General features: G+C 36.9%; 1 protein-coding gene across 7 annotated transcripts in view; it reads right to left on the bottom strand.

Moving 5' to 3' along the window:
• NEIL3 (nei like DNA glycosylase 3) overlaps positions 1 to 23,134 on the bottom strand; it is a 52,250-nt gene extending 29,116 nt beyond the window's left edge. For 5 of the 7 annotated variants that reach the window (XR_010587088.1, XR_010587089.1, XM_005556351.5 and 2 more), the window contains exons 1-2: positions 22,897 to 23,134; positions 11,662 to 11,774 (exon numbers count right to left, since the gene is read on the bottom strand). Coding sequence is in view for 3 of the 7 variants with exons in the window: in XM_005556351.5 (XP_005556408.3) it covers positions 11,662 to 11,774; positions 22,897 to 23,052 (269 nt within the window). In the remaining 4 variants the exon portion in view is untranslated. Of the gene's footprint in view, positions 1 to 11,093; positions 11,168 to 11,661; positions 11,775 to 22,896 lie in introns of those variants that run through there. The other 2 variants (XM_065545702.2, XM_065545703.2) reach the window with 2 other exon arrangements.
• Positions 23,135 to 23,760: the final 626 nt, after the last annotated feature.

Genomic DNA, 23,760 nt, shown 5'->3' with positions numbered 1-23,760 from the left:
ATAATTAATTAGTTCAGGAAAATTTTATCAGATCCTTATTTCTATTTCAAGCTCCTTCTACCAACGTGAAAGGTTACCTGAGACAATTCATTCTGCGTAATAGAAGTCTACCTGCCAACCACAGTTGCCTGGTCCAAGGGTGGGCATTAGGCTTATCCTGAACAGGTCTCTGCCGTTTTCTCAGATCCTGTGCCTTTGATACAGCTGATTCAGAAATGGACACCTGTCCCAAGCGAGATCCATCAGTATCCAAGCTGGATTCATCAGTTTTTCTGATACATTTAAAGATGCAGGACCCAGGGAGATCCTGTTAGCATTAAGAGATCTAATATGAAAGCTGTCTCTGGGAATGATTCCCAACGTGAGCCCCAGCAAAGCAAAGGAAGGTCTCTCTGCAGAGGGGAAGACTACAGAAGATTTCGGTGAGGAACAGAGTGAAGAAATGAAGAGAATCCTAATGGCTTTTAGTCTTTGCTTGCTGTAGTTCTCCTTGAAACCTGTCTGTATTCTCTTCAGGTTTTGTAAGATACTCCATATGATTTTTTAAATTTTAAAAAAGTTTTTGGTACCAAAGTCAACAAAAGATAATAAATAATTATTGAATTTGCTAGAGTTGGGCTTCTGTCACTTGCAACCAAGTTCTAATATGAAAATTGTGCCCAAACTAAAAATTCAATTAATAGTAAGAAAATTCCTCTCATTAGAAACAGCTTCCTAAATAAACTAGTAAATAAGCCCTGATCCTATTTTAAGAATCAGCTGTATTCTCCCAGCTATCACTGTCAGAATAATCTGAACATCCTTAAGCAAGCACAAACAGCATAAACAAAGCAGTACTGTCACAGTTTCACATTAATGACAACTACATTTTGCAAATAAGGCAATTGCCTATAAAAATTTTCAAGTGATCAGAAGTGTCCTAAGGGTAATAAAGAGTGTAAAATGTAGAATATAATAGTGTAAAACCTATGCTGGGAATTTGAAAAAAGAGAATGTAAAAAGATACAGTTTTAACAAAGCTAAAAAAAAAAAAAAAAAAGGAGTTCTGCTTCTACTTAGAATACAGAAGGCTGAAAGTGAACATAGCTACCACTCCAACAAGGATAAAAAAAAAAATCACATTATCTACAAAATCATACATTTTTTTAAGCCCATCAGAGACATGGGATTGCAATGCAACCAGGTAAGCTACATTCCAAAATGTGACAAGCCCCTCCATGGAAAGGAAAGTCAGAATACACAAATTGCTTCACCTATGGCAGAGCACAAGAGGAAGAGAAGGCTACCATACAAATGGGAAAGCAGAAAACTGCACAATTTTCAACAAACTTTTAGATACCGAATGTGGGCTGGTGTGACAGTTTAGAATCCCTGGAACTCCAGCCACAAGGAGAGTACACACTCGTGGGCCCATGTGAAAGATATGAGTGACAGCAAGAAACCTGAAAGAGCTGCTCATGCTGGCATGACCTCTGTCTTCATGAAACTCTGTCTGCTTCTTGGACACTTTTTTCAGACGAAGCCAAAGTCTTTTTAAAAAGTCTTTAAGCTTCTAGGGCCAAGGGAGAGGTAGAAACAAAGATCGTATCTGTCCTTGAGGGAGGAACAGGAAACTTCCTCTGCCCAGACAATATGTCTCATACTGAATAACAACCATAAGCAGTCTGCTACAGGAGAGCAGCAGGAAACCCTTCGGCCACCCAGCCCAGGCAAAGGTACCCTGGCCTGTTGAGTGTGAGGTAGAAGCAAAAGTCATCTGTCCCTAGAGTTGAAACAGAAAATCGGCTTTGGCACAAAATACTGTGATGATACAAAGAGAAATCCGCTCCCACTAAAAGAGAGGGAAGAAGCTCTCAGACCCAAGTACACCCACAGAAGCAAGGCAGAGCTTGGCTGCCATAGGAGGGCAAGCGACAGTAACCCTAAGAAAACTGCGACCTTGAGTTCTACATACACAAAGGCCTGCCCAAGTCTCAAGCTAGTCCAGAAGTAAAAATCCCCACTATCTCCATCATGAGCCTCCCACTAAGTCACAAAGCAACAGCAGCCTACATGGTGGAGAGGTAAGAACATGGAGAGACTTTCTCTGTGACGTGAATATGCAAGATGTGCTGAAAGCTGACAGTCGAGCAGCAACAGAGAAACCATCCACTGCCAACCCAGTCCACACACAAGGCATAAAGTAGCAGTAGCAGCTGGAGTTTTGAGTTGTTGGTGCACTGAAGACAACCCAAACAAAGCAAAACTCAAACCAAGGTCAACTACTTTACTAGACTCACTCAATCCCTGACACTAATGACTAATAGAAGAAGCATGACTGTTTCTGAGCTTAAATATTATTTAGCTCTTATTTGTCTATATATGGTGTCTGGGATTTAGCTTTTCGTCTTCTATAGACAATGTCTAGGATTCAAAAAAAATTATAAGACACATATATATATACAAAGATTAAAAAAGTATCAAGAGGTAAAGATATCAAGAGATAAAGCAGTCAACAGAGCCAGACCCAAAGATGCACCAGATGTCAGACCTATGAGACAGGTGATTTAAAAGTAATGTTAAATTAATTTTAAACTTAAAATATTGATTCTTAATCAAATTTTATATTGTATGCTAGTTATTAATATGTTAATGATTTAACACATGTAAGGATCTAGTATAAAGGCACTTGAACAGGTGTGATATTTCAGCAGAGAAACAAAAGTACATGACAGCAGGGATAAGACATTTCTTCAATAAGCAGACCAGCAGACTGCACAGAGCAGAGGAAAGAATAAGTTAACTTTAATATAGATTAATAGAAATTATCCAAACCTAAGAAAGAGAAAAAAAAGATGAAAAAGATAAAACAGAGCATGTTCCTTAAATATGCCTGGAGTTTTCTTTCTTGAGAGGTTTTAGACTATCAACTCATTTAAAACTTAAAAAAAACCTCGTATTATTTACTTTTCTAGAGTAGGTTTTGATAATCTGTGTCTTTCAAGGAATCTGTCCATTTATTTTAGTTGTTGAATTCATGGACATAAATTTGTTATGTAATATACAGTGTCCTATTTCTATTCAAATAACAACTTGAGGATCTGCAGTAATGCTCCCTTTGTCATTCCTCATAGCGTTTATTTGTGAGCTGTATTGTCCAGTATGGTAGCCACTACCCACATGTGGCAAATGAGCACTGGAAATGTGATTAGTTCAAATTAATGTGTACTCTAATTATAAAATACACAGCAGATTTTGAAGACTTAGTATAAAAAAAGAATGTTACATAGCTTATCAATAATTGTTTATATTGTTTATATGTTGAAATATTTTGCATAGGTTAATAAAATACAATATTAAAATTGATTTCTTTTTGCTTTAGTTAATGCGGCTATTGGAAGATTTTAAATTATATATGTCTCCCATGTTTACACTGGACTGCATTGAGCTAAAAGTTTATCATTTTTATTACACTTTTCAAAGTACCAATTTTTGGTGTCATTCATTTTTATTATGCTTTTCAAAGAACCAATTATTTGCTTCATTGATTTTTTTTCTCTATTGCTTTCATTTTTAAATTCCATTGATTTCTGTTCTTATCTTCATTATTTCTGTCCTTCTGTCTGTTTTGGGTTTAATTACTTCTTATTCTTCTAGTTTTTTTTATATGGAAGCTTAAATCTTAGAGAACTTTATTTATTTATAATAAACATTTAATGCTAGAACATTCCCTCAAGCATTGCTTTAGCTGTGTCCTACAAATTTTGATCTGGTGTTTTAATTTTCATTCAATTCAAAATATGTTCTAACTTCCTTGGTGATTTATTTGACACATGAGTTTAGAAGCACAATGATGTCCAAATACTTAAAATTTTTCAGCCAGGTGCAGTGGCTCACGCCTGTAATCCCAGCACTTTGGGAAGCCAAGGCAGGTGGATGACCTGAGGTCAGGAGTTCGAGACCGGCAAGGCCAACATGGTGAAACCCTGTCGCCACTAAAAATATAAAAATTAGCCAGGCATGGTAGCAGGCGTCTGTAATCCCAGCTACTCAAGAGGCTGAGGCAGGAGAATCACTTGAACCCAGAAGGTGGAGGCTGCGGAGAGCTGAGATCGCTCCACTGTACTCCAGTTTGGGCAACAGAGTGAGACTGCATTTGAAAAAGGAAAAAAAAAAAAAAAGAAAGATTTTTCTAGGTATCTCAATAATTTCTAGTTTAATTCTGTTGCAGTCAGGATTCTTTCAGGATGTCAATACTTTTAAATTTGTTAAGACTCATTTTGTTGTCCATAATCTGGTCAATCTTGCTGAGTGTTCCATGTGCACTTGAAAAGCAGTGTTGTTGGGTGGAATGTTCTCTACTCGTCAGTTAGGTCAAGACGGCTGATAGTGTTGCTCAGGTCTTTTATCCTTAATGATTTTTGCCCACTTGTTCTATCAGTTACTGACAAGAGAGTGTTGAATTATTCAACAATATTAGTTTCTCTTTGCCCTTTCCATTCTAGCAGTTCTTGCTTTACGTCTTTTGAATTTCTATTAGGATTACTATATTTTCTTGATGAATTAACCCCTTAATCTTTATTTAATGTCCTTCTTTACACCCAGTAATATTCCTTGATCTGATAACTACTTTGCTTTTATTCTAGCTACTCCAGCTTTTTTTTGATAAGTGTTTCCATAGTATTTCTGTTTCCATCCTTTTATTTTAACCTGCATCCTTATATTTCAAGTGGTTTTCTTATAGGCACGTTATAGTTGGGTCTTGTGTTTTTATTCAGTTAATTTCTGCCAAATAATTGGGATGGTTAGATTATTTACATTTAATGTGATTTTAATGCTTTGATTTAAATCTACTATGTTACTATTGTTTTCTATTTTTTCCATCTGTTCTTTGTTCATCTTTTAATGCCTTCTTTTGGATTGAGCGTTTTTAAAACTTACATTTTATCTCCATTAGCAGCTTATTACTTTTACCACTTTTTGAATTTTTTTTTTAGTAGTTGCTCTAGGTTTTATAATACACATCTTACACTGTGGTAAGTGTAACTTCAAATGATATGCAAAACGTATATTGCAACAACCTTAAAGTAGTGTACCATCATTTTCCTATCTCATTATTTGTACTACTGTTGCAATGCATTTTTACTCTGACATATGTTATAAAGTCCACAATAAATTGTTATTATGCTTGCTTTAGATATAGAACATAAAAGAAAAACATCTTTAAAATTACTTCCAAGTTTCCCATTCCCAGTTTTTTCTTTCTGTAGATTCAGATTTCTATCTGTTATTATATCCCTTATGCTGGAGAGACTTTTAACTTTTCTTGCACTGTAGGTCTCCTGGTACTACATTCTCTTAGTTTCTTTGTTTTTTTTCAAAAGAGTCTTTATTATACCTTCATTTTTAATAGACATTTTAGATGCATTTAGAATTCTGAGTTGAGAGGTTTTTCTTTCAGCAAACATTGCTCGGTTGTCTTCTGTCTTATACAATTTCTGTAAATGTATTTATTAGCTTCATTCCTTTGTATTAATTTGTAATGTTTCTCTGCTTCCAGCATTTTCTCTTCGTCTTTGGTTTTTAGCACATTGGCTAGGTATGTGTAAGGGACATTTGGTTTGGTTTGAGGTTCTTTTGCTTCTTGGATCTGTGGTTTGTTTAGAAAATTCTTGGCCATTTAAATCCAAAGATGTCTTCTGTTCTTTCTTTCTTCTAGGATGACAGTTACAAGAATGTTAAATTATGTAACCTTGTTCCATAGCTTTGTTAATCCTGCACAATTCTTGGCCATTACTTCTTTTAAAAATGTCTTCAGTTTTGTTTTTTTCTCTTTCCTTCCTGGAACTCCAAATATGTTAGACCAGTTGATGTTATACCAATAACAAATCTACACAAATGTTCTGGAATATCAGATAAAACTCATTTGGAGGCCATCATTACCCTAATACCAAAATTAGACAAAGGCAGTAACAGAAAAATAACACTATAGTGCAATACCTCTCATGAAGACACATGCAAAAGTGCTCAATAAAATATTAACAAATTGAATCCAGAAACATATAGAAAGGATAATGTATCATGACAAAGTGGAGTATATTCCAGGAATGCAAGGCTCATTCAAACTTTAAAAATCAATCAATGTAGAATTCCACAAATAAACATATGAAGAAAGGCAATATGAAGATCTCAATAGATGCAGAAAAACTACTTGAAAAATTCAACAAATTAGAAATAAAAGGGAAATTTTTTGATTTAATAAAAGAAAATAAAGCTAATATCATAGACAACAAGACAAACTTATTTGCTCTTACCACTACTACTCAACATCATGCTGGGGTTCCTAGCAAGTGCAATAAAACAAGAAAAAGAAATAAAAGGCATATAGGGTGTGCGGGACAAGGCGAGGGAGAGTATTAGAACAAACACCTAATACATGCGAGGCTTAAAACCTAGATGACAGGTTGATAGGTGCAGCAAACCACCATGGCACATGTATACCTAGGTAACAAACCTGCACATTCTGCACATGTACTTAGAACTTGCCCAGTATATTTTTTTTGTTTTGTTTTAAAAAAGGCATATAGATTAGAAAGGAAAAAATAAAACTGCTTTAGTTCACAGATGATATGATTATTTACATAGAAAATGCTAAAAGTATACAAGAAAAAGCTACTAGAACTATAATGAGTTTAGCAAGTATATTAGTCCCTTTTTGCACTGCTATAAGGAACTTCCCCGAGACTGGATAATTTATAAAGGAAAGAGGCTTAATTGACTTGCAGTTCCACATGGTTTGGAAGGCCTCAGGAAACTTACAATCATGGTGGAAGGTGAAAGGGAAGCAAGGACCTTCTTCAGATGCCAGTAGGAGAGAGAAGAGAAAGAGAAGGGGGAAGAGCCCCTTAAAAAACCACAGGATCTAGTGAGAACGCACTCACTATCACAAGAACACCATGGGGGAAACTGCCCCCATGATCCAATCACCTCCTTCCCTCGACACATGGGGACTACATGCCCCCCACACGTCAACACGTGGGGATTACAATTCAAGATAAAATCTGGGTGGGGACACAGAGCCAGATCATATCAGCAAGGTTGCAGGATACAAGGTCAATATACACACAAAAATTGTATTTCCATATTCTGTGAATGAACAATTAGAAAGTCAAACTTTAAAAACATACCCTCTACAATAGCACCAAAAAAACTCACTTAGTTACAAATGTAAAATACATCCGAATCTGAAAATTATGAAATACTGATAAAGAAATGAAGGAAGATCTAAATACTTATTAATGTATACTGAAAGAAATGAAGGAAGATCTAAATACTTCTTAAAATATACTGTGTTCATGGAGTGGAAGACAATAATGTTAACATGTGAATTATCACCTAATTGATCTATAGATCCAACACAAGGCCAATCAAAATGCCAGAAAGAATTTGTAGAAATCAACAAGCTAAGTCTAAAATGTAGAAAGATAACTAAAATAACAAAAACAATTAAAAAAAAAAAAGAATAAAGTCAGAGGACTGACACAACTTAATTTAAACTGACATTAAGACAGTGTATTACTGGTGAAAGGACAGACACAAAAAATGATAAAAGAATATCATTTTATCTGATCTTCTTCTCAATGGAGAGTTCAGAAATAGACCCACACATATGTGGTCAACTAATTTTCAACAAAGTTGCAAAGAAATTCAATGGAGAAAGGATAATCTCTTCAACAATGGTGCTGGAAAATACACACGCAAAAAGACAAAGTCAACTCCTGCCTTGTACCATATACAAAAAAGAACTCAAAATAGATCATAACCCTAAACAGAAGAACTAAGTCAATAAAACTTCCGGAAGAAAACAAACAAGGAAATCTTGATTAATTTGCATTAGGCAAATATTTCTTAGACTGGTCACAAAAAGTATGAATGAACCATGAAAGAAAAATTGGATAAATTAGGTTTCATCAAACTTAAAAGTTTTTAATCTTCAAGAGACATGGTTAAGAAAATGAAAAGAAAAGCCACCGATTGGGAGAAAATACTTGAAAAACATGTATCTGATAAATGGCTTACATCTAGAATATATAAAGAATACTATAACTCAGTAATACTAAAATATATCCAATAAAAAGAGAAAAAATTAATAGACACGTCACCCTACAAAATACACAAACAGCAGATAAACACTTTGCATCAGATATCATTAGTTAGTAGGGAGAAGAAAATCAAAATCATAATGAGATACGCTGTACACCTATTAGAATAGCTAAAATTAAAACGACTGACAATACCAGATGCTGGCAAAGGTGCTGAGTAACTGAAATTCTCATACTCTGCTGGTAAGAATGCAAAATGGTACCACCACTTTTAAGAACAAATTGGCAATTCCTCTTAAAGTCAAACATATACTTACCAAATGACTTAGAAATTTTTTTTTTTTTTTTCTGAGACAGAGTCTTGCTCTGTCGCCCAGGCTGGAGTGCAGTGGTGCGATCTCCATTCACTGCAAGCTCCGCCCCCCAGGTTCATGCCATTCTCCAGCCTCCCGTGTAGCTGGGACTACAGGCGCCCGCCACTGTGCCCGGCTAATGTTTTTTTGTATTTTTAGTAGAGATGGGGTTTCACTGTGTTAGCCAGGATGGTCTCGATCTCCTGACCTCGTGATCGGCCCATCTTGGCCTCCCAAAGTGCTGGGATTACAGGCGTGAGCCACCGCGCCCGGCCATGACTTAGAAATTCTAATCCAACGTATTTATCCAAGACAAGTGAAAATATATGTCCACACATATATGTCATATGTATGTGAATATTCATAGCAATTTTAATACTAAAAACTTGAAACAATCCAAATGTCCATCATCTGATGAATGAATTAACAAAATATGGTACATTCATATAATGGGAGACTACTTAGTAAAAGAAAGTACCACTGATACTTCAAACGATATGAATGAATCTTAAAGTATTATACAGAGTAAAAGTACACTTCTATTTCCCCTAACATGTTATGTGACAGTACAGAAACTATGTTGAAGCTGTAAAACTATTTTATAAGTAGTATATGATGGATTCAATAAAGACATTTCAGCAAACTAAAAAGAATCATTATATTATCTCTTGCATAACTGATTTGAGGTTCATACTCACTTAAACCCCAATAAATTATAAAATCAATCATGTATAAGGCATTTCTAAAATGGCAAAGCCTCCAAAATATCTCAAATATAGTTTCTAGTCTCTGAGCACATATAAGTGCAAAAGCCAGAGGGAGTAAATCACAAACTAGAAACAGCAAATAGTCTTGGAAAAATATATTTATTTATCTATCTATCTGTTTTTTGAATTTTAGTCCAAAATGCCCAGCTATGTCCATTTTGATTAAAATGATAGCTTAAGTGTGAGTGCAGCTGGGTGAACATGCATATAAATATTTGCACACATTATACTGGCAATGTGGCAATATATGAATCCAAAGTTAATAAAGATTATACCTGGTAGTGGAATTGAGAATGTATTATTTTACACTTATTTTTTCATTATTTTTCAGTTTTTTCTACTGAGTACTTGTTACATTTATAGCAAAAACTTCAAGTGACGTTTGTGTTGTTTTAGTTGAAGGGTTACTGGAAAGTGCTCAGAAGTTGTACAGGTATTAATCACACATAATACCACAACAGGGCTCCTAAAATAAATGTATAGCAAATAATTTTTAGTATTCCTTGGCACTATTAGGAGCACTTAAATATATCACTTAGTAGGTAGAGAAGTAATCACTCTCTATTATGTATCTTTCTGATGTGTGGGTTTCTACAGGGCAGATTCTTTTAGAGGGCTATGCTTGTATTCTACTTTCATTAACAAACGAATCCCAGGAGATTCATGGCCCGACCTGTGAGATGCACATACTTTATAACTAAACTCTGCAGGCAATTTTGCTTGTGAAAAGTTGGGTATCAAGGGAAAACTGTGAGCAACCTTTAAACATGTTTCCTGCTATATGCTCTATCAAATGCAGACGAGCCAGGGTGGGAGAGAGGCAGAAGTCAAAAATGAAGACTACATTTCTATTGCAGGTGCACAGACCTGCAGCCTCACAAAGAGATCATATTTCTTTGAGAGAGTTATCCATTCCTCTAAGAAGCACAAGTTGGAAGTACATTTTTTGAACTTATGTTACATTGTGAAAGGGGAGCAACTGATTTTAGGTTCAGATTCCAACAGCAGATCTGCCACTGACCTTGAATTGTTAGATCCCATAGTTGTTATGGCTGCAGGAAATTGAAAGGAAGCAAGCCACTGCATTTTTCCCACCCATATACTGACATAGGTACTCTCCAGGGATGGTACTAGTTCAATGAGTTTGAAGAAGTGATTGTCCTTGTTTAGAACTTCATGGAACACTTACTGACAGCCCTGCACTGAGAAATGACTTCCCCCTTATCAGTCTGGTGGAGAGCACTTGATAAAAACCCCTATCATCTTACAGAAATAAATCTGTACCTAACACCAGAGAATCAATAACATATCAATGTTTTCAACTATCGTGCACAGATTCCATTGTGTACTACTCTATCCAGAGCTACGAGTTTTCAAGCACATCAATATACTACAGCAGTAATGTAACCTGCAATATATCATTCCTGCATGAACAACTAGGCATATGCTGATGTTATCAATTCCAGACTGAGAAAAACCATGAAGTGACAATGTTGTCCAAGGACAGCAGCTGCTGACAATGAAAAGAGAACACCTCAAAGGAAAAGCAATTACATAAACCCTGGATTCCTCTAAATATGTGGTAGATGAGATGCAACAAAGAACAATCATATAGTATCATCTCTTTGTGACAACTATTCACCTCTGTTTAGCATCGGGTTCAAGAATGGGTCTTTTAAGAAGGTGATAACTGTGGACAGTATCTTTAAACAGCACTAAAAACGATTTGAGGAAGCAGTACCAGTTTTTACAGTTGGCAAAAGCTTAGGCTAAACTCAGAAAAGACAGAATGAGATTGGGTAGACATATTAACTCAAAGGCCGCTTTCATTTTCCTGCAAAAATTAAATATGTCATCATGCATCACAATTACATATATTTTGACTTTTTTACCATTAAGTCACCCAAGGAAGTAGGTTGCTAGTCCTTCTCTGCCAGTATATTAGCCATGAATTTCCATGGGAACTGTGAAACAATGGAGAACCTGTTATTTCTCTGGAAAGTTTTTACCTTCTCCAAGTAAATTTCCAAATTCCATTCAAGGCTTCAGAGAAAGCAAGGAGCCAGAAAAATATTTAAAAATCAAGTGATACTTTTAAACCAAACTAGGGCCTGTCACAAATATAAAGTAACCAATGTCACTGAATGCAATACACATTTGGTAAAAACAAGGAGAGACTGTGGTATAGGGAGCTTGGGGACTAGCAAAACAGATGTGTTGCTCTACTACATCTTGGGAAGCTCTGTAAAATGACTGTCTTCCAAGTAATGATGACATCAGAATTTATTCTTCGGCTGCTTATTGATTTCCATGATAGAATTGCAACCGCTCATATTGGAACTCTCTTAAAAACACAGTACTTCCTATACGATTAAATGTGTCACCCAGCAAGCTCCATCTAGCCTTCTACGCATCTTTAAACTTAAGAGAGATAAGATGCATTGTACAGGCTTATCTTACCGGAAAGCTTTTGGTCCAAAGTACATAAAGAGCTCCTTCCCCAAAGTTTCCACGCCACTGTAAACGTATCCATTAAACAGGCTGCTGGCATCATTATTATTCAGTGCAGAAGCCTAGTAGAAAATACATATACACACATAAACACATACACACACACACTCTAAGCAAAATTATAATTTAATTCTTAAATGTGTTTATATTACTTCATGCCCAGCTGCATTCCAATGAGAAGAATAATCTCCAACAAGTCAGGTAATGTAATCGGCTGTTTACATACATTTTGTCAAATTACTATGCAGTCATTTAAAGAGAGAGAGAGGCCAAAAAAATTAAGTGAAAAAAAGTAATTGGCAGACAATCAAAATAAAGTTTCTTCCAGGACCATACAGCTCTGTGCATATGAAAAGAAAGCACAGGAATACAACACGAATGTTTTAAAACTAAAAATTGGAATACAGGTTCTTCCATTTCCAGAAGTATAGCCAAGTTCCCTCAAAGAGTGGTCAGACAAAAACAGCTACAAATGATAGATGATAAAATATGAAAACAAAGTATTTTTAACTACACCAGTGAACTGTTAAGCTAGTATGAGATAATAAAAGGTCAAAACCTAAAAGTGGGAGAGAACCCTGAGAGGCAGTAGGGAGAGTCCTGAAGCCAGCATGTACCCTAAGGGCATTGATTGAAACTAAGGAATGAGAGCTTCAATCTTTGTGTCTTGTGAGGGTGCAGGAGATCAGAGATAAAAACCTGGGGCCCCCTGAGTAAGGGTATCTAATTTGAGACCTGTCCTCTTCCAACCACAATGTTAAGAAAAGAAAAAATCAACTCATATTCCCTTTCCCCCATCAGCCTTGCACAACCAAACAATACATTGTTAGAATTACAACACCTATGCAGAATCCTATAAGATATTTGAGGAAATTATAAACATGAATAAACAGAAAACAAAAATATAAAATACAGGTTCTTCTGTGGGAGAAGAAAAGAAAGGGAGTTTGGTTTAGATTTTAGTAATGCCCTTCTTCTTAAACTGGGTGTTATGTATACTGGTGTTTCTTATGTCATTATTTTTTATTATTTAGATATGTTTTACAAACATTATTTAACTTAAACTCAAAATGTAACAAAAAATGTAAAACTTAAGACATGCATAACTATCATATAAGATAAAGCAGGGTACACAGAATTACATCTATGTATTAACTCAATCTAAAGTAATATCCGCATTTACCTCTCACTTCTTCTTTGTTTTTCTCTAATGGGCCTAAGGATCCTCAGAAGATTCTGAATGAAACCTTGGTAGGCAATGGGAGTGGGGAAATGTCAAGATATAATTATAAAACAGCTTTAGATATAGAGTCTAGAAACAAGTCACAATTTTTCCTCAGTTTAAAGTGAAATGATATTGTTCAGTGATTCTCAAACTTTTGGTTTTACAGACATTTGTCATTCTAAATGCTTAAGATGGCATGTCCACTCTATTCTTTATTTCACTAAATTGGACTTTGTTAAGATACAGTCACAGTATTTAGCTCAAAGAGAGATAACAGGGAGATAAAGAAAAAAAGATAGAGATGAGAGACATTATTCCACTAAACCCACTCAAGGTTGAAATAGCTACAGTCAATGCCAGAATTTTCCAACTGCCTACAGTTCAGTCGATTAGCTTTATATAAAACCTTCTTTGTTTAAGGACTGGAGAATCAATCACTGGCTTAGAATGTCAGATAAATGCACAGGAGTAATTAAAAATGACAGCAATCACTTCCTGCTCTGCACAAAAAAGAACCTGTTGGAGACGTAGGTTTTTGCCACCATGTCCTCAAAGCTCAGTCTTTGGTTTCCCTTTCTGGGATGAACTCCAGTACCTATCAATAATTATCAAGCACTGGGAAGGCAGGCTTGAGCACTCAGTGAGGAAAAAACACATTTGCCTTGTTTTCATATAAGTCAATCTTTTAAAGCCCTGAATTGAGAAGCACCAAGAATCTTGATGCTTTTCTCCCTAACAAGGGACTTTAAGTCACTCAAATACACTTCAGGCCAAGTATAGATTATGATAGTAGGTTTTAAGGTAGGTTTCCATGACAACCAATCAGTATGTAAAAAGTTCTTATAAACTACCCAGGACACTTTTAAGATGATGATATACAAAGCAGATATAGATTTTCGTCTCAATATAGATTAGGTTGTACATTTTCAGGATCTCAGATTTAAGTTCTTATTAACATTTTGAACCCTCATTTATAAGTCAATGATCAGAGCCTTGTTTTCCCACCATTCCAATGTCAACAATCTCTTATCTTTTCCCAATATTCTTTACTAGCAACTTGTTTTAGCCATACCCTGTGAAATCTTCTAGTTTTTCTTAGAGCTCCCAGCAGAGGCCAGGTGATGAATGTTAACCCATTTTATACACACACACACACACACACACACACACACACACACACACACACACACACACACACACCCTTCTCTCTCTCTCATATATAGTAGCATTCCCCACTTCTTGGGTAGGAAAGAATTTGCTACTACTGCCACTCCTGTGCTTTAATCTCCTTTACCCCTTCAAGTTTTATAGGTTAAATCTGATGCAAAGACATAAGAATTACACATTAGACTTTGGAGACTTGCGGGGAGGGACAGAGGGGTATGAGGGCTAAAAGACTACACATTGTGTATAGTGTGCATTGCCTGGATGATGGGTGCACCAAAATCTCAGAAATCACCACTAAAGAACTTATCCATGTAACGATACACCACCTGTTCCCCCAGAAGCCTACTGTAATAAAAATAATAAATTTTAAAAAGTTAAAGCTGAAACTCAACATCTATCTAATGTCTGATAGGCCAATTATGAAATTCTGTGTCAGCTGCCACATCACTGTTTCTCACTGCACCTGACTGGCTCACTTCCCTTCTTCCAAGATGGGAAACTATCTGACTAGCCTGCACTCACTACTTGTCTTCTCCCTGCCTGGACCTTCTTTCTACTACTTAGTTCTGACTTTACCAGGTTTTATAATGGCTGCTAGCAGAGACAGAGAAATAACCTTGAAACAGACAGTGCTGTCACAACACCTAATAAGATAGTACATGAGTCCCAAATGTCTCATGTGAAGTCTGCTCACATCACCAAGTTAACAGCTTTGGCAAGAACTTACACCATTTAGTTAAAAACACCAAAAGTCAACACCTATAACAGTTCATGTTATTCACTTGGCTTTGTCTACAACAAAAGTGGCACGTGACATCTGGAGAGATGATCCTCCTCCCCGTTAAAAATGGCTGTTTACTTGGATAAACTCATTTTAGAAAAGTCTACTGACCTTCCACTATGTCTCAGGCCTTGTTCTAGAGGCTCGGGATGCATCCATAAATAAAACAACTAAACCAGCTGCCTTCATGGAGTTTATGTTCTAGTAAGGGAAAAGAGTAGGCAATAAATACAATAACACAGTATGTTAGGAGATTTGGAAAAGAGATGGAGACGTAAAGGAGAGATCAAGATTGGGGGAGGGTGCAACAGGTTGCAATTTTAAAGGAGCAATCATAATTTCATCAAGGAATTGAAATTTGAGCAAGTTTTAAATAAGTGAGCCATGCTCCTGGCAAAAGGAATGACAGAGCAAAGGCCCTGCTATGCCATGGCCCAGAGAGCAAGAGGAAGAGTAGTAGACAGATTTTCTAATTTTACTCTATCAGTTCTGAAAACTCTGCCAATTTCCTGGGGAAGTTTTCTACTCCATGAAGACAACTACCCCATTATCAAAACACCCAAATCGAATTCAGCAGTACTGCCCCACTGAGTTTTGTTGTAATTGCCAAATGAAAATACCTACAGAAATAATAAGTGTAAAATTTTTTGAACCATTGAACCTCAGACCACCATATGACATACATTTCAGGTGAGATCAATTGAAAAAACAAACAGGAAAAACCTGACAAAAATGAGGGTTCTTAATGGAAACCTCAACTTCTTTTTACCCCAATATTAAAATGCTTAGGACTCCTAATAATGTTTATTAGGAAGAGACACAAAACCAGCCGTCCTGATTTCTACCAGAGATTTTCCCCCAGGGAATTCCTATGTGATAAATGAGCCTATAAGATCCTGCCTTAAGATTCTGTAAAATCTACACTGTGGGGAATATGGTTCCATGTACAGTTTATGAAAAGCACAGCTGAAACATCTCCCATAACCAATGCTGGGGGATAGGCATTTTTTTAAAAAGTTTTTATTTCCAGGATTTTACGCCTCAAGGCATCAAAGGTTATCCTGGAGCAGACATCTATATCTGCAAATCTGCTGTCATCTATCAGAGATTTTAGCAAGTTCTAACCATGGTGGACGGGCACGGTGGCTCACGCCTGTAATTCCAGCACTTTGGGAGGCTGAGGCAGGCGGATCACCTGAGGTCAGGAGTTTGAGACCAGCCTGACCAACATGATGAAAACTCTACTAAAAGCACAAAAATTAACCGGGTCTGGTGGCGCATGCCTGTAATCCCAGCTACTTGGGAGGCTGAGGCAGAATTGCTTGAACCCAGGAGGTGGAGGCTGCAGTGAGCCGATCTCTCAACAGCACTGCAGCCTGGGTGACAGAGCGAAGACTCCATCTAAAAAAAAAAAAAAAAAAAGTTCTAACCGTGGAAAATGATGTGGCCATTTAGCAAACAAAGTTTTGGTGGACAGTGCTTCAAATCTTATGGTTACTGGGCCACTTATTAACAAGAAAAAAGGTAATACGTTCCCTTGTAAATAAATTCTCTTGTGAAAGGAAAAAGAGTCAAAAATACAAAGTCCCCAATATACTTAAATGCATGAGACCATTATATATTTTCACATGGCTGTCAATGGAAATTGAAATATGTTGTCCTAGCTGACAGAGCCTCAAAGAGAACCTCCAACTAAAGTCTTAAAGGTGTAATACATGTCTTGTTTGTTCTACTGGTGTTTTACTCTATTCTCTGCAATTAAAAACAACATACGATACAATCTTTAAAAAAATCAAAACTCTGAAATTATAAATGTTGAAAAAAGAGGTTTATTGCCTGATGAATGTTAATATTGTAACATACGTGTTGACAGAGAGCAAGTGAAGGAATTCACAGGTAGATATTAACTCATAGAAAAACATTAACCTAAAAATATCAAATGACTTCAGTGCAGCAGAAACTCTTCTAGCTACAGATGCCATATGACCTTGGCTTGAATATGTTTAAGAATTCCTTTTTTCATACCTGATGGTATTTGGGTATTAAAATGAAATGTTAGTAAAACCTCTCCCTTGCTCACATATATGGTTTGTAATTCTCTCTGGGGCTAGGGTTTCCCCACCTGGACAGCAGGATAATCTTGAGGCTTTCTACCTGCCAAATTTCACATAGTATTTTCTAAACCACTGTCATAGTACTTACTATACTGAATTATTATTTGTCTGACTTGCATTTCTCCCCCATCGGTCTATAAGCTCTCTGGGGACAGTAACAAGTTTAGCTAATATCCTTGATGGCTTTACACAATGCCTAGGGTTCAGTGAACATTTGTGGGATTAAATAGATGCCTCCTCCTTTAGCTCTGAAAACCAAGTGTGACTTTAAAGTATACACTCATTGCTTCCCCTCCCACCATCCCCATCCTGCTTGACTTTTCCCAAGATATCTTGGCAAAATCTTCTACTCTACCATCTACTTAATCTCCTTTTAAAATTCATTAACATCCCAATATCTTATTTTCTAATTACCTGTAATGGAGTGAGAACATAAGAGGACCAAATTCTCATGACTACTAAAAGTCTTAACGCAACTAAAATACTCTACTTACCAGAATTTCCCATAAAATTAAAAGAACCATATGGGAAGGTTTAGGGAGGAGTTCCTCTGTGTTTGGCCACCAGTCCTAGAATGCCTGGGTTTTATTTAACATGTTTACTTAGCATTTAAATTGTTGCTCTAAAAAGATCTAATCCAATACAGTAGTTCTCACTTATCCAAGGTTTCACTTTCTGTAGTTCCAGTGACTCGCGGTATATATAGTCCCATAAGGTATTTTAAGACAGAGAGAGATACCGCATTCATTTAACTTTTATTACAGTATAACTGTTCTATTAAGAATTACTGCTATTAATCTCCTACTGTACCTAATTTATAAATTAAACTATCATAGGTTGTATGTGTAGGAAAAAAGATAGCATATATAGAGTTCGATACTATCCATGGTTTCTGGCATTCACTGGGTGTCTTCGAATGTACCTTCTGTGGATAGGTGGTACTACTGTGCTTAATTTTGGTTTTGAAATGTCATATAAAGATTTTTTTATTCAGTTGTCTATCATGCGGATGGTTTACCCAAGTCAGTGGATTCCTGGTACTCTATCATTTCTAAAATAATCAGCTCTGGATAATATACTTGGGATAAAATAAAATTTTCAACTTATGATTGCCCATTGCAAGCACCGGCATATATCTTTCACTGTCCTTTTAAAACTCCATCTTAAGGTAAAATTCTGGTATACAGGTAATGGTTTGTTCTACCTGTTTTAATAGCTATTGTGTACAAATTGGGCAAAGCTTTTGCAATAAACCTAAGATTTATAAGATACTCACTTGTCCTACCACAGAATCTAGGGTTATCCCTTCTCTCTACAAGCTTTTGCTGCCCAAATTCAAAAACTAATTTCCATAAGCCTGTTATCTTTGCTATAACTATACACAATTGCCCAATATACACTTGACTGTCTCATGTTGACCCGTATAATCTATTACTGTATTATCTGAACATTTCATCCTTTTTATTTTTTTCTGAAATAAAGATGAAAATCTGCTTTGACACAATTTTAAGTATGATTGAGAAGGGTTCACCTTCCCATTTTCAAGTGGCTTAATAATATGAAATCTTTAAAACAACATATATTTTCAGAGACAGCACATGATTTATTGTGCTGATTACCATTTATCCTGCCTATCCATGGGTGGACAAGGAAGATAAACTTTTCAGAGCAGAATAAGACTTTTCCATAGATAAATGTTTCAACTCTAGTGCAGTTAAGTATTTTCCCTATAGAGAAGAAAATACCATATTTACTTTCATAGTCTCTCCTCTTTTCCTTACATGCTTTTCCCCGCAATACAACAATACTTTTTAATCAGAGATCACTTGTATACCAGTCTAAGTCATCAAGGAACATAATTTTAAAATGATTTCTAAACACCAAAATAGGGGTCCTCAGGCCTAGTCATCAAAACATATTCTACAATTTTCTAAGTGCAGGGCCTTCAAGCACTTACTAAGAGATTAAAGACTTTGTACCTTATCTGAAGGCATCAAATGATTACAAACCCTTCATAAAAACAGGGTGTTCCTCAGATAAGTGGGTCTGGTGAGAAAGCTCTGATCTAGAAGAAAAAGGAACAATTCCCAGGATGTTTATTTTGCTAGGCACTAAGCTAAGAATTTTATATGCTGCTTAATTTAATCCTGACCAAATAAGCTAAGATGTGACAATAAGCATCTCCAGACGAGGAAGTAACAAAGAAATGGGAATTCAAAATCAAGATGATAGATGTTCTTGTCTCTACAGCATACCGAATATGTTCATCTTGGATAAAAAGCTACAATGGCCATGGAAAATCACCTCCCCTTTTTCCTCCTTTGTAAGAATGTTATCTGTTCTCTGTTATCCCTTGTTTCATAACTCCATAGGATTCTGGATACTGATAATGATGATCTTGAGTCATTAAGGAGAAATCATTATCAGTATCCATTTAAGAAGGTAAGGAAGTATATAATGCATGCTCTCTAAATTATTTAGGTATCCCCTTCAGATGCTTAAAGAAATGAGCCTCATTTTACTGGAAAATGAATCTCTGTAGATTAGCTCATTTCTTTAAATAATGGCAATAAAATGAGCCACGATTTTTTCCCCGCACTTTGAAGAAGGAAAATTTACTACATGGTTTATATTCTGGTAGTAGGAATTTCCATATAACATGCACAACAAAATATACACATTCTCATAATGAAAGATTCCAAATGGAATTTATTTCTAAATCTTTAATCATTTTGCACTATTCAAAACCTTGCTCTTCTCCATCTATTCAACTTTTATTAAATGTCTCCTCAGTTCCTGACACTGTGAAGCATATATAAAGACACATAGCTGGCATATTAAATACATGTATCAAATTTTAAGGAGTGATGGAAATAACCAGACCATGTTTCAAATAAAATGAATGCTTATAAATAAACTGTTTCATATCCTGTTTTGTGAAATTGAAAACACATGCAGATTAAATATTTCACTAAAATATTGTATCCACCCAACAATTAAAATCAAAGGTTTGACTTTTCAAAGCTCATTAACCAGCTATGTTCATTTATATTCCAACATTGTTTCTTACCATAAGGTTCCACAATCTCCAGCAGAGTTTTATGCAATTTGCTTACACTGTTGCACAATTTTATGCTGACAAGACAGTGGATCATAACTCAGAACAATAATATAGTGCACCCATGACTAGCAGATGCTGGGATCTTCTATGGCTAGGTTTTCTCAAAATGAGGATCAGTTGTCACAGGGAGACATGCATTCAAGTGTGTTCTCGATAAACTTTACACTGGAACAAAGAAGAATGCTATATGACAGAGTAACACTTCATTGCGGCAACAGCTACTGAAGTAGTGTTTCTTGGTTTGTTTTTTGGTATGATTATCTGAGGTTTAAATATTTTATTTTGAATGCCCATTAAATATTTCTTTAGCTCTCATTGGTAACTTTTTCCATGTTTACTGCACTGTAAAGAATGCAGTATGCAGTTATTAAATTATTTTTAAATGCTGCCTTGTGAAAACTAATCATTGCAAGCCAGTAGCAGAAACATTTAAATAGCTTTAACTCTTTGGCATAACTGCCTAGGAGACATGGGATCATCTGTTACACTAATGATCTTGCCAGAGGTTTGTGACAACCTACCATGTTTTAATGAAATTTACTAAGGATCCCTCTAAAATGCAAAAGACTCTTCATGTTTACAAAAGGTTATAATTATGTTTTTTTTTTTTAGATCAAAGCCCCAGAAGATGAAGCCATAGTAAATTATTTAGAAGTTTACCAACAGCCTCAAAGAGTGTATTCCTTCCATGTTGATTTTAAAATCCAGTGTCCATAGAACCAGATTCCTGATCCTAATCATAGAGACCTATTCCAATTTTTAATGCCTCTTTCTATTAAGGTATCAAAAATAATACCTTTAAATGCCGGGCTTTTTATGTGTGGGGTATAACTTACTGAATATTGCTGCCAAGTGATGTTAATAATTGCCTAACCAGTACTGAAGCATTTGTATTACATCATCAGGCTGCACTCTTTTGTGCAATCCAAACATGGTGATGGAAGCTGTTAGAAGAGAATTATCAGAATAGACATAAGAGATTTCACTAAACCGAACAAAACTAAAAATGGTAGTAGACACAGCTAAAAATCCAAGGTTGCACTTCTCTATTTAATAAATAACCACTACTACATACTGAGCATTATGGTGTTCCTACCATTGTATGCTAAAAAAGCAATAAAGATCCTACTGAATCTTTTATGGCTGAGAGGAGCTACGGCATGTTAAGAGGGTAGGCTTTGGAGTTTTTTTTGTTTTTGAGATGGAGTCTGGCTCTGTGGCCCAGGCTGGAGTGCAGTGGCCAGATCTCAGCCCACTGCAAGCTCCACCTCCCGGGTTTACACCATTCTCCTGCCTCAGCCTCCCGAGTAGCTGGGACTACAGGCTCCCGCCACCACTCCCGGCTAGTTTTTTGTTTTGTTTTGTTTTGTTTGTATTTTTCAGTAGAGACGGGGTTTCACCGTGTTAGCCAGGATGGTCTCGATCTCCTGACCTCGTGATCCACCGTCTCAGCCTCCCAAAGTGCTGGGATTACAGGATTGAGCCACTGCACCCGGCCCACACCTCAGCTTTGCTACTTCCCTGGGGAAGCCTTCCCTGATCCTCCTACAAGCCCTTAAAGAACCATGTATCTCTCCTTCACAGAACTTAATTTATATTTCTTTAGGCGATTATTTAATGAATGTCTTTGTATCTTCCCAACTAGAGTATAGGCTCTAAAAGAGGAAGTATTTGTTTTTGCTCCCCAGGTGCCTCGAGTACTCAAATTTTGTTGAATGAGTAATTTTCATAAATATTAATATTCTTAAGAAACCATATAAAATCCATCTTTGGTACCCTGAAACGACTTTAGAAACACTGTAACAATAATAAAAAAAAAATAGGTACAGAGTACTTACTGGCATATCAAGTCAAAATAAACAAAAGGGCAATTGGAAGGAGATGTAAAATTTATTCTTTTTTCCCAAGTTTGAAAATATATTTTCTTAGACTTAGAACCTCATTTCTTTCAAGTTGTAAGCATATGCTAATTTCATAGCAGGCAACTTTTTCTTCTAGGACCAAAGGCTATGAGGAAGCTTTGCAGAAGAAATTGAAATACAGCAATATTGCATGTATCCATGTATCCATGAAATACAATCATCCACACATCTAAAGGGCTTTTAAAACATGATGCCTTAATCAAAATATTTTTAGTACAAGTTCTGTCCAAATGAATACCACATCGTCTGCAATGAATGCCTGAGTGGCAAGAAGCTGTGCTCGTTTACTTTAAAAAGAAATAAATTCACTTAAGGGAACCAGAACTGGGTTTCATTGCCCCTTAATTAGATGGCAATATGAAGCTGAGTGAGAAGTTAGTGCTACATTTTCTACGTGTAGTTTTAGAATTATATACTAGTTGTGATATACTTACCAATTGCAGAATATTAGGCAAGCAAGAAACTAGAATTTTATGCTAAAAGCTTAAAATGGGACGAAAAAACAAATCAGAGGTAGCAGAGATTTGATACTATCAACAGTAAAAAATGCAGCTGTAGACATGGGAAACCATGTGGGTATCATAAAGGAGTTAAGTAAGGTGACTCGGATAAAACACCTTCACTGGATTCCCCTAGGGCATCTTGCTCAGGCAGCTTCTGCCCAGAGCGCTAGCCCTTCTCTCCTGCGCAGGCGCCCTAGGACAGACTTCTCCCTCCAGTAAATTGACGAAAAACTTTGGGAAACAAAACCTGGGCCAGAGCAAAGAGATGACACTTTAAACCTTGGAACCCTGATGGAGTCTTTATTCCACTTCCCCGTGCTGACTGCATGGCCGGTTACAGGAGTAGCTCACCTGCGGGGAGACCACAGCCGTGGAGGCTGCCAGCGGCAAGGCGCGGCCCTGCAGGCTCCGCAGAGCGCTTCCCCGCACGCCGGTCACCGCCTGGCCCGGGAGCACCCGCGCGCGAATCTTCTCTCCATTCAGAGTACAGCCTGGTCCTTCCACCATCTCTGTGGCCGGCACCCGTGGCCCACTGCTCGCAGGCCCTGGTGCGAGTACTGCTATGCAACTCAACCTCTGCGCGGGCACTGACTGCTCGCAGAGGAAATTCAAATCTGGCGCGCGCCTGGTCCCGCCCAGGCCCGGCCCAGGCTCGGCCTAGGCCCCGCCCAAGCAGCGTCCTGGCTGTTGTTGGGGGTGTCGCTCCCTACGGCGCATGCGTTGTGGCTCAACCCCCCCCTCCCCCCCCCCGCCGCCGCCCTAGGTCTTGCTATGAGTTTATTAAGAAAACGCAAACGCACGTGGGGCGTGGGGCGTGGAGGACAACTAACTAGGCTGACCTGTAAAAGCAGAGGAAATTGGGACTCGGAAAGTTCTGAATGTATTTTCTGTGCGTTAAAGTTTTGCCCTTGTCTTTGAGCTACTTAGTATACACACATTTTCTGATCTGGCCCTCTTAATCTGTACTTGTCTGGGACAGGACAGATATGTTACAGACAATCTAGTTTTTGGCCCTGTTTTTGGTATGCTATATTTGGACGTGGGTGGGATGAGAGAAACGAAGAGGAGGGTTTTTGGAACAAACAGCAGAATATATTCTAGTGTCTATATTTAAAAACTCCATTATTAGTTAAGTGAGCCCTACCCAAGTCCATGCACCCATTTTGTTAGGCGACATGCACCCATTTGTTTGCTTTGTTAAAGATAGAGCTTCAT

Source organism: Macaca fascicularis, chromosome 5 (assembly GCF_037993035.2).
Source record: "Macaca fascicularis isolate 582-1 chromosome 5, T2T-MFA8v1.1".
Taxonomy (NCBI): domain Eukaryota; kingdom Metazoa; phylum Chordata; class Mammalia; order Primates; family Cercopithecidae; genus Macaca; species Macaca fascicularis.
Note: the sequence above shows the minus strand (reverse complement) of the source record. Positions and strands in the feature narration are given on the sequence as shown.